This window comes from Scardinius erythrophthalmus (assembly GCF_964197995.2).
Source record: "Scardinius erythrophthalmus genome assembly, chromosome: 23".
NCBI lineage: Eukaryota > Metazoa > Chordata > Actinopteri > Cypriniformes > Leuciscidae > Scardinius > Scardinius erythrophthalmus.
Window position 1 is genome coordinate 29849238 of NC_138243.1, and position 11280 is coordinate 29860517.

The window sequence follows — 11280 nt, forward strand, 5'->3', positions numbered from 1 at the left end:
CACTGATAATAATCATAAATGTTTCTTGAGCAGCAAATCATCATATTATAATGATTTCTGAAGGATCATGTGACACTGAAGACTGGAAAGTTCAGCTTTGAATACAAGAATAAATGACATTTTACAATATATTCACATAGAAAACAGCTATTAAATATTTTAATAATAGTTAAAATAAATAATTTTATAATTTTTTATAATAATAAATAAAACAGTTTTTAAAGTATTTTTGATCAAATAACAGCATTGGTGAGCAGAAGAGACTTTAAAAAACATTAAAATTGAATCATTGACTCCAAAACTTTGACCAGTATAAACATTATTTACTGTTTTCTGACACTTTTGACCATCATCCTCCCTTCATTTTTCTTGCTAAATCCTTCCACTTGCCAATATGCCACTTCACGGATGCATGGTTGTGAATAAATAAGTTAGTATAAATTAGAAATAAATTGATTAGTACTGATTGGTATCAATATACTGTATGCTAAGTCAATTATGTGAGATTTAACATGTTCATTGCTGGGAAGAGTGTCTTAACAGATGTAGGGCCATTTTAACACAGCAGCGAGACTCATGGGATATGCAAGACGCTTCCCACGATGCACTGCCATTAAAGGGCCGGAACAACAGCTGGACTGGAGAAAACCCCTGCAAGTCCTGCCATTTTCACCAGCACTAAAGCAGCACTTTGTCATCATCAATCATTCAGGGCTGATCTCAGAACTGCATCCACAGCATCACTCACTGCACAGAAAATGGAAAATCATCTACCTGTTCATTTACAGCCCACAGCGCACTCAATGCTGCAGATCCACACTAGCGATCAACAGTACACACTGAACATGAAAAAGAAATAAAGATTTGACATTTATCGTGAAATCTTTCGATATCACACTGAGTTGGAATGGCCATTTTTTGGCCGTGTCGCCCATCCCTAGATCTCACTTTAGGATTGTGGGTTGTGAATTCAGCATCTCTTTTTAAATTTGAAATCACATTATGAATGTATTAATAATTCACATTATGAATTTAATCCCTTAAAACTCATCTTTGATCCCCAGAATTACATATTTAAGCGTTTTTCCTTGAAAAACAGCTTGAATGTAACTTGACACGCTTGCCTCATTTAGTATACGCAGCTCTATGAATATGCAAATGAGCCCCGCCTCCACTCACTCACTCAGCTCAGAGATCCACTGGTTGACGATCACACGTTGATCTGATTGGTTACAAGGTAGTTTGTGACGTCAGAAACACCAGCGATTTCAAAGCGTGTTTTTGAGACTGTCTTTGGTTCACTGCAGTTTTAAGGAGGAAATACTCAGCAATGCTGTCGACTTATGAATTTACACATGGTTTGTCTTAAAGCATATTAAAAACACCACATAGACATATAAACAACATTAAAACCTGGATTTTCATCACAGGGTGACTTTAAGGAGATTTTGCACACCAAATTTTCAAGCTCTACTGTAAAGCAGGGTTGACGTCTCTTCAGCTTATTCTAGATGAAGCGGGTCTATGAGGTTCAAGAGTCTACGTCATTCTTTCATGGGTATCCCACTTGTGTTTATTTATGAACATCTTCAGCTCTCGGTGTGGGTGAGGCTACTGTGGTCTGGTCAGAATCATGGGAAAACGCAGCCTGCCATTTTCTTCTAAAACATCTCTTTCCCACACACACACACACACACACACACACATAAATCCATAAATCCCAATGATGATGAAACCGATTCCCAAAAAAGACAGAGGAAACGGGGATTGTTTTAACAACAAGAACAGACAGCCTGAGAAACGTGAAGGCCGGTTGAGTGAATATATTTACATTCATAAAATTAGGCCACAGTGCTCACAAAATTACTCCTTCTCATGACATCGTATTAACAAAATACTAATAAAGCTAAAAATAGTGTGAATGGGCATATGATGAATGCTTGTCAAACAGAAGAAAAAAAAACTCTTTGCATGGGTGCATTTTTAATCACTCTATTCCTCAAACCAAAACACACAAAAAAACTTTAAAGACTATATAATTGTAATATATTCACATACATACATAATACATGCATCATACATACATACATAAATCATACAGTTTTATGCAAAAGTTTGGGCATCCCTGATAACTATCATAATTTCAGTTTATAATCTGCTGGTCTTTCGAAGCAGAAACTTCATTTGGATATTGTGGCGAGGGGGGCGTGGTTCTGCGGAGTCTGTAGCGGGAGAGAGAGGAAGGAAGCGAGCGGTGAGTAAGTGGGTCAAGTGCAGATGATGAACACCTGTGTCTGATTTCAGTAATTGGCGTGGAGAGACCGGATATAAGCACGACCGGGAGAGAGTGTGAGAGAGAGAGAGGGACTGGGACCTCGTGTGCTGCCGTGGACTGAGAGAAGCCGTTGTTTATGTGCTGATTTATGGACTGAGTTTTGTGCTGTGTTTATTACACGGTGAACGCGCTACGAGCGCACCTTTCTGTTTGTGTTTTCAACTTGAGTAAATAAACGAGTGTCCCAGTCATCGCCGACCCCTTGTCTTCTTCCTTCCCTCATCACGAGAACTGAACCTCATCACACTGGTGCCGGAACCCGGGAGGGAAGGAGAACGCCGCCGCCATGCAGACCCCGCCAGCAACGCCATTTGCGGATATCATCCAGTCGCTCGCCGGTCTTCACCAGGAACAACACCAACACCTGCTGGCGATCAAGGAGGAGCAAGACAAGAGATTTGAAGCGCTCCTCCGGTCCCAGCATGAAGACCGCGAGCTGTTCCGGAGCTGGGTGGACCGGGAGGTTCGGGCCATCCCCCCAGCAAGAGACGCATCATCGCAACTGCCTCTCAACAAAATGGGTGCACAAGATGACCCAGAGGCTTTTCTGGACCTGTTCGAGAGGTCAGCGGAGGATCGGGGATGGCCCAAAGTGGACTGGCCAATGCGGCTGATCCCGTTGCTGTCTGGAGAAGCACAATTAGCCGCACACCAACTGCCAGTCCAGAACCTCCTGGTCTACCAAGACCTCAAGCGTGCCATCCTGCAGCGGGTCGGTCGGACTCCAGAACAACATCGACAAAGGTTCAGATCGCTGACCCTGGAAGAGTCCGGCCGGCCCTTTGTCATGGCACAACAGCTCCGGGACTCCTGCCGCAAATGGCTGATGGCCGACCAAAGCGACGTCGAGGGTCTCATCGATCGTGTGGTACTGGAGCAGTTCATAGCGAGGCTACTGAGGAGAACTGCTCAGTGGGTCCAGTGCCACCGCCCGACGTCGCTGAACCAGGCCATCCAGCTGGCGGAGGACCAGATGGTGGCGTGCCCAGGGGTCGGCGAGCCCCTCCCATCTGCTTCTCTCTCTCTCTCTCTCTCTCCCCCCTCTCCTTCTCTCTCCTCTAGGCCGGTGCCACTTCCCCGGACGCGTGGAGGGTTCCAGCCGAAACCAGCGCCAAGGTGGAGAACGGGCTTCCCGACGGAACCTACGGTGTCACCCAGGGCACCTCCCAGGGGAGGGAGCTCGACCCCTGGGCCATTCTCCACCCAAAGTGCTCCACCGCTCTCTCCACGCCAATCACTTGATCCGCTTCCTGCCGCCAGGGTGGCGGTAAAGTCTGGGCCGGCCTGTTGGCGTTGCGGGGATCCGGGGCATTTCATCGACCGGTGTCCAGTGATGGAGGTGGGGACACTGATCCGGGTCCCCGACGCGCCACAGGCTGCCCTCGATCAGGCTGGCTTGTACCAAATACCAGTGAGTATCAAGGGGGGTATCTATCAGGCTTTGGTGGATTCAGGATGTAACCAATCCTCCATACATCAAAGCCTGATTCAACCTAGGGCATTGGATAATAGCCGCGTGGTTAAGGTGCGGTGTGTGCACGGGGAAGTGGTGAGTTATCCTATTTTGCCTGTGGAAATTCAATTTAGGGGAGAAAAGCATAGTGTGGAGGTGGCAGTTAATCCGCACCTCAGGCATCCGATAATTTTGGGTACCAATTGGCCCGCGTTTAATCAATTATTGGGGTATTTATGTGCGGATGCCTCTTGGGGGAAAAGAGATGAGAGTGGAATAGCGGTTGCCCAGTTGGGGGAGGCTGATCCGGAACCTCTGGGGTCTGTTTCGGGGGAACAGAGTGCTCCAGAGCAAACAATCCTCACAGAGCATGATGACTTTCCCCTGGAACAGTCCCAGGATGAAACGCTGAAAAATGCATTTGATCAGGTTTGCTCTATCGACGGTCAGCGCCTTCACCCTGAACAACCGCTCTCCTATCCATATTTTGCTATTTTGAAAGATAAGTTGTATCGGGTGACCCAAGACGCCCAAACAAAACAAGATACAACTCAATTATTGATTCCTAAAAGCCGTCGGGAAATGCTTTTCCAGGCGGCTCATTGTAATCCAATGGCCGGGCATTTAGGACAAACGGCTACACTTAACCGTCTCATGGCCCGATTTTTCTGGCCGGGCATTCACGAGAACGTGCGCAGGTGGTGCGCGTCTTGTCGTGAATGTCAGTTGGTGAATCCACCGGCCAATCCAAAAGCACCATTGTGCCCACTACCATTAATGCAGGTCCCCTTCGAACGAATTGGTATGGACCTCATCGGGCCATTAGAACGGTCAGCGCGGGGACACCGCTTTGCTTTAGTCCTGGTGGATTATGCAACACGGTATCCTGAAGCAGTGCCGCTCCGCAGTATTTCCGCGAAAAGCGTGGCGGGCGCACTGTTTCAACTAATCTCCCGGGTGGGAATTCCGAAAGAAATTCTCACCGATCAAGGCACGGCGTTTATGTCACGTACTATTCGCGAACTTTACGAATTATTGGGCATTAAATCGATCCGAACCAGTGTCTATCACCCACAAACGGACGGGCTGGTGGAACGGTTTAACCGCACGTTAAAAACCATGATTCGGAAGTTCGTACACGAAGACGCCAAAAATTGGGATAAGTGGTTAGAACCCCTCTTGTTCGCTGTACGGGAGGTCCCGCAAGCCTCCACGGGGTTTTCCCCCTTCGAGCTTCTCTACGGACGTCAGCCCCGTGGGGTGTTGGATGTCCTTAGAGAGACTTGGGAGGACGGACCTTCTAATAGTAAAAACGAAATTCAGTATGTCCTGGATCTGAGAACAAAACTCCACACGTTGGGGCGGCTATCTATGGAGAATTTGTTACAGGCACAGGATAAACAGAGTCGGCTGTACAACAGGGGGGCTAGACTGCGTCAATTTGCACCGGGAGATAAAGTGCTTGTATTACTCCCTACGTCAAGTTCAAAATTACTAGCGAAGTGGCAAGGACCCTTTGAGGTCACACGGCGAGTTGGGGATCTCAACTATGAGGTAGCTCGAACAGATAGGGGCGGAGCACATCAAATTTATCACCTCAACCTACTAAAAAAATGGTCCGAGGCAGAATCAGTGATGCTGGCGATGGTAGTGAGCGGAGAGGAGGATCTCGGTCCAGAAGTGAGTTCAAAGTCACAATCTCTCGCTCTGGCCCCTGGGGGAGACCACCTCTCACCCTCCCAGCTCACTGATGTAAAAACAATACAAGCAGAATTTGCTGATGTGTTCTCGCCCCTGCCTGGTCGAACGAATCTCATTCAGCACCATGTTGAGACCGAGCCGGGTGTGGTAATTCGCAGTCGGCCGTATCGCTTGCCTGAACATAAGAAAAAAAATAGTTCAGAGCGAATTAGAAGCAATGCTAGAGATGGGAGTAATAGAAGAATCCAACAGTGACTGGGCGAGCCCGATAGTTTTAGTTCCTAAAACGGACGGCTCAGTACGGTTCTGTGTGGATTACAGGAAGGTGAATGCTGTGTCGAAATTCGACGCATATCCAATGCCCCGAGTTGACGAATTGCTTGATCGGCTAGGTACTGCTCGTTTTTATTCGACACTGGACTTAACCAAGGGTTATTGGCAGATCCCCTTGTCTCCCATGACCAAAGAAAAAACAGCTTTCACAACGCCGTTCGGATTACACCAATTTGTTACTCTTCCGTTCGGGTTGTTCGGGGCTCCAGCGACTTTTCAGCGTCTGATGGACAGAATTCTCCGGCCGCACGCTGCATATGCCGCTGCTTATCTGGATGATATCGTCATCTATAGTGGTGATTGGCAGCGACATATGCAGCATTTGCGAGCTGTACTGAAGACGCTGAGAAGGGCTGGGCTCACGGCCAATCCGAAGAAGTGTGCAGTTGGGCGTGTGGAAGTCAGATATCTGGGTTTCCACTTGGGTCATGGACAGGTGCGTCCCCAAATTGATAAGACTGCAGCGGTTGCGACTTGTCCAAGACCCAAGACCAAAAAGGAGGTTAGGCAGTTCCTGGGGCTGGCGGGATATTATAGAAGGTTTGTTTCTAATTATTCGGACCTCGCCAGCCCGCTGACTGATCTAACTAAAAAGGAAGCACCAGATACGGTTCAGTGGACGGAGCAGTGTCAGCAGGCTTTTACCCAGATAAAGGCTGCTCTGTGTGGCGGACCGCTCTTACATGCTCCTAACTTTTCTCTCCCTTTTATGTTACAGACAGATGCGTCGGACAGGGGGTTGGGCGCCGTCCTGTCCCAGGAGGTGGAGGGTGAAGAGCGGCCGGTGCTGTACATCAGTCGGAAGCTCTCGAAGAGAGAGACGATGTACAGCACCATAGAGAAGGAGTGTTTGGCCATCAGGTGGGCCGTTCTCACCCTCCGGTATTATCTCCTGGGGCGGGAGTTCACCCTCTGTTCGGACCACGCTCCCCTGCAATGGCTCCACCGCATGAAAGATACCAACGCGCGGATCACCCGGTGGTATCTGGCGTTACAACCCTTTAAGTTTCAGGTGGTCCACAGGCCGGATGGCTCCCCGGCCTGAGTCGGGCGGTGGGGGTATGTGGCGAGGGGGGCGTGGTTCTGCGGAGTCTGTAGCGGGAGAGAGAGGAAGGAAGCGAGCGGTGAGTAAGTGGGTCAAGTGCAGATGATGAACACCTGTGTCTGATTTCAGTAATTGGCGTGGAGAGACCGGATATAAGCACGACCGGGAGAGAGTGTGAGAGAGAGAGAGGGACTGGGACCTCGTGTGCTGCCGTGGACTGAGAGAAGCCGTTGTTTATGTGCTGATTTATGGACTGAGTTTTGTGCTGTGTTTATTACACAGTGAACGCGCTACGAGCGCACCTTTCTGTTTGTGTTTTCAACTTGAGTAAATAAACGAGTGTCCCAGTCATCGCCGACCCCTTGTCTTCTTCCTTCCCTCATCACGAGAACTGAACCTCATCACAGATATAATTTAAGATTTCAGTTCTGTAATAACATGTATTGAATCAACAGAAACAACACAATGTGAGTCATAACAAAAACAGACAGGTCCAAAAACTTGGCCACCCCAGTGGAGTTACCACATCAGTGTTTACTAGAGAAATAACAGTCTGTCGTCGCTTCTTACAGCCACTGATAATAAGTCCCTGAATTCTGGCTGCAGGAATTTCGGACCATTCTATCTTGCAAAATGTCTCCAGTTCAGTCAGGTTTGATGGTTTCCGAGTCCACACTCAGAAACCATCAAACCTGACTGAACTGGAGACATTTTGCAAGAAAGAAAGGTCCAAAATTCTCCAAATTTTCCAAATCATCCCATAGATTTTCGATGATGTTCAAGTCTGGGGACTGTGATGGCCATTCCAGAACACTGTGTCTGTGCATGAACTCCTTGGTAGATTTGGAACAATGCTTTGGATCATTGTCCTGCTGATGAAACAACCCACCCCGGCGTAACTTCAGCCTCTTGACTGATTCTTGAACAATTTTTCTTAAGAATCTGCAGATACTGGGTGGAATCCATGTGACCCTCAACTTTGACAAGGTTTCCAGTACCTGTGCTTAGCACAGATCCCCACAGCATGATGGACCCTCGACCGAAGCTACAGTAGGGAGCGGGTTCTTCTCCTGGAACGCTGTGTTATTTTTCCGCTTCTGGTTGTGACCAAATAACTCTATCTTAGTCTCATCTGTCCACAGCACATTATTCCAAAATATTTCTGGCTTGCCCGGATGAGCCTTTGCATTCCTCAAACGACTCTGCTTGTTGGCAGTACGCAGAAAAGGCTTTTCCGCATCACTCTTCCATTGAGCTGTTCCTTGTCTAAAGTGCGCTGGACAGTGGAGCGATGTACAATGACACACATCAGCAGCGAGATGTTCTTGGAGCTCCTTGGAGGTGGTCTGTGGTTCGTCTGTGACCATTCTTCGCCTTTGCCTTTCAGATATTTTTCTTGGCCTACCACTTCTTTCCTGGACAAGGAATGTTCCTGCAGCCCTCCATTTTCTAACTATATTTCTGACTGTGGAGACAGAGCCCTTAACCCCTTCAAACCCTGCTTCCATTAGAATGGACATCACTTGTTGTTTTGTGTAAACCAATATAATATGAGTAATACCGTGATCAACTAATCACAATGAAGATGTGACCATAACTTGATCTGATTGAGACATGGCTATCCGATTAGACAAGAGGAGTAAGCCCACTTTACCTACATTATGCAAATGTATATTCAATTTGCACCTTACATAATCAATATGAAGGGGTTAAACCTTTGTGATAACTTTTTGTACCCTTCTCCTAATTCATATTGATGAATTATCCTAATTTTTAAGACATTAGAGAGTTCTTTTGAGGTTCCTATGTTGCAACTTTCCAGTAGAGAATCAAAGAGAAACACAACTAGCAATTAGCTACCTTGGTTTGCACCTGTGTTTTCAGTCTACTGTTCATTTAGCCAATTAAATTAAGTATGTGTTGCAATCAGTCAGCATTTAGTGACTACAGGTATTCAAATCAACACAATTGAAAGGGTGCTCAAACTTTTGCACAGCCTATTTTTCACATTTGTTTTTATTTCATACAACTCAATACTGCTACACTAAGAAGCTCTGTCTGAAAAACATCATATTATTCAGCTTTCTCTAGAAACTGAATGGCATATCACTACGATCTTTTTTTTAAAAGACAGAGCAAATTATCATGCAACCTCAGAGGGGTGCCCAAACTTGTGCATAAAACTGTACATACATCATACATACATACATACATACATACATACATACATACATACATAATACATACATACATACATGCGTAATACATACATCACACATACATACATCATACATACATACATATATACATCATACATACCTACATACATCATACATACATACATATAAACATACATACATACATACATACATCATGCATACATACATACATCATACATACATACATACATACATACATAAATCATACATACATACATCATACATACATACATACATAATACATACATACATACATACAAACATAATACATACATACATGCGTAATACATACATCACACACACATACATACATACATGCGTAATACATACATCACACATACATACATCATACATATATACATACATACATATACACATCATACATACATACATACATCATACATACATACATATAAACATCATACATACATACATACATACATCATACATACATACATACATCGTACAAACATACATACATACATACATCATACATACATACATACATACATACATACATACATCATACATACATACATTCATACATATATACATACATACATACATACATACATACATACATCATACATACATGCATAATACATACATCACACATACATACATCATACATACATACATACATACATACATCATACATGCATATATCATACATACATACAAACATACATCATTCATACATCATACATCATACATCATACATACATACATACATACATATATACATCATACATACATACATACATACATCATACATACATGCGTAATACATACATCACACATACATACATCATACATACATCACACATACATACATCATCAGTGTTTCCTCTATGTAGATTAGTTAATGGCGGCCCGCCACGGCAAAATTTTTGCCGCCACGGTAACGTTAGGGCTCTACAGTGCGACCATTTCACTCGCATTTGCGCCTAAATATGTCTGTGTGCGATCATGAAAAGATATTTAGGCGCACTTTTGCGACTGACCCGATCGAAGATATTTTTTTTTTTGGCGGCCGCCAAAGCGTTTTTTTCGTCCCGCCAAAGTCTTATTTGACCGGTGTGTAATGTAGATAAACTGCTGCGCTTGTGACAGCTGGGCGCATGTTTAAAAGAACGAGAGAGCGAGAGCGAGAGCGCGCGCCCTCTGGTCGCGTGCGCGCGAGCACTCTCTTTGCGAAGCAAGGTTCCACTTCCACGTTTTAATGAATGGTTTAACGACTGATCTTTCCAACACTGAACTCACGAGACGTCTGAATCGGTGTATAACAGATCGGTAACACTTTACAATAAGGTTCCATTTATTAAACTCTAGTTATAACTACATTAGTTAACATGAACTTTTAATAAACTGCACTTCTACAGAATGTATTAATCTTTGCTAATGTTCATTTCAACATTTAATAGCCTACATTATTGACATCAAAAGTTGTATTTGTTAACATTTAGTTAATGCACTCAAACAGCTGTATTTTTTATTAAGATTAATAAAGATGAATACATTCAGTAACATGTATTGCTCATGGTTCATGTTAGTAATAAACTAATGTTAAACCATATTGTAAAGTGTTTCAAAAAAATAATTTACAGAACAAATAAGAACCTAAGGTGTGCTTACCCCCTTTAGTACAGCCTATATGGTTAGCAAGATTTAGCCTTAATAAACTACAGCATTTACAACTGAATGGTAGCCTATTCAATTGTAGATGGTAGAAAATAAGACTATTAGTTAAAATAAACTTTTTAATGCTACTTTTTTTTTCCCTCCTTTTTTATATTGATATAATTATATACCAAAATAATCTGTTAAAGAAGGATTTTATCTTACAAAGCTATGAAATCCAGAGGTAAAATCACAGCTTTTTTTTTTTTTTTTTTAAGTGTTGGCCACCGAAGACCATTTTTGACCCAGGTAAAACCCTGCAGGGCCAACCATGTTTGTGTGCGGTAGGGGTTGCACGACTACTGATTTCTGCTAGTCGATTTCTTATCAAAACAATACTCGAGTTACTCGACTACTCGTGGTTCATGCTACTGTAAATGAAAAGACATGAAATAGCTAGATCTTATCAATAAACATTTATTAATTCATAGCCTAATGCAACAATTACATAAGTAAACTCTCAAAACATTATAATTATGACATTTCATTTTTAAATTTTCATGTAACAGTCTAT

The 11280-nt window shown here is 44.0% G+C and overlaps 1 protein-coding gene across 1 annotated transcript; it reads left to right on the forward strand.

The window, feature by feature from the left end:
* Positions 1-2246: 2246 nt before the first annotated feature.
* LOC308684123 (uncharacterized protein) lies at positions 2247-7217 on the forward strand. The gene is made up of 2 exons (XM_081355200.1): positions 2247-3746; positions 6997-7217. The coding sequence occupies exons 1-2, from the start codon at positions 2622-2624 to the stop codon at positions 6997-6999; spliced, it is 1128 nt and encodes a 375-aa protein (XP_081211326.1). The 5' UTR covers positions 2247-2621; the 3' UTR covers positions 7000-7217.
* The last annotated feature ends 4063 nt before the right edge of the window (positions 7218-11280 follow it).

What these genes read in the sequence shown, in the direction of transcription:
- LOC308684123 (XM_081355200.1), top strand. Translation starts at nt 2,622, where the DNA reads ATGCAGACCCCGCCAGCAACGCCATTTGCGGATATCATCCAGTCGCTC.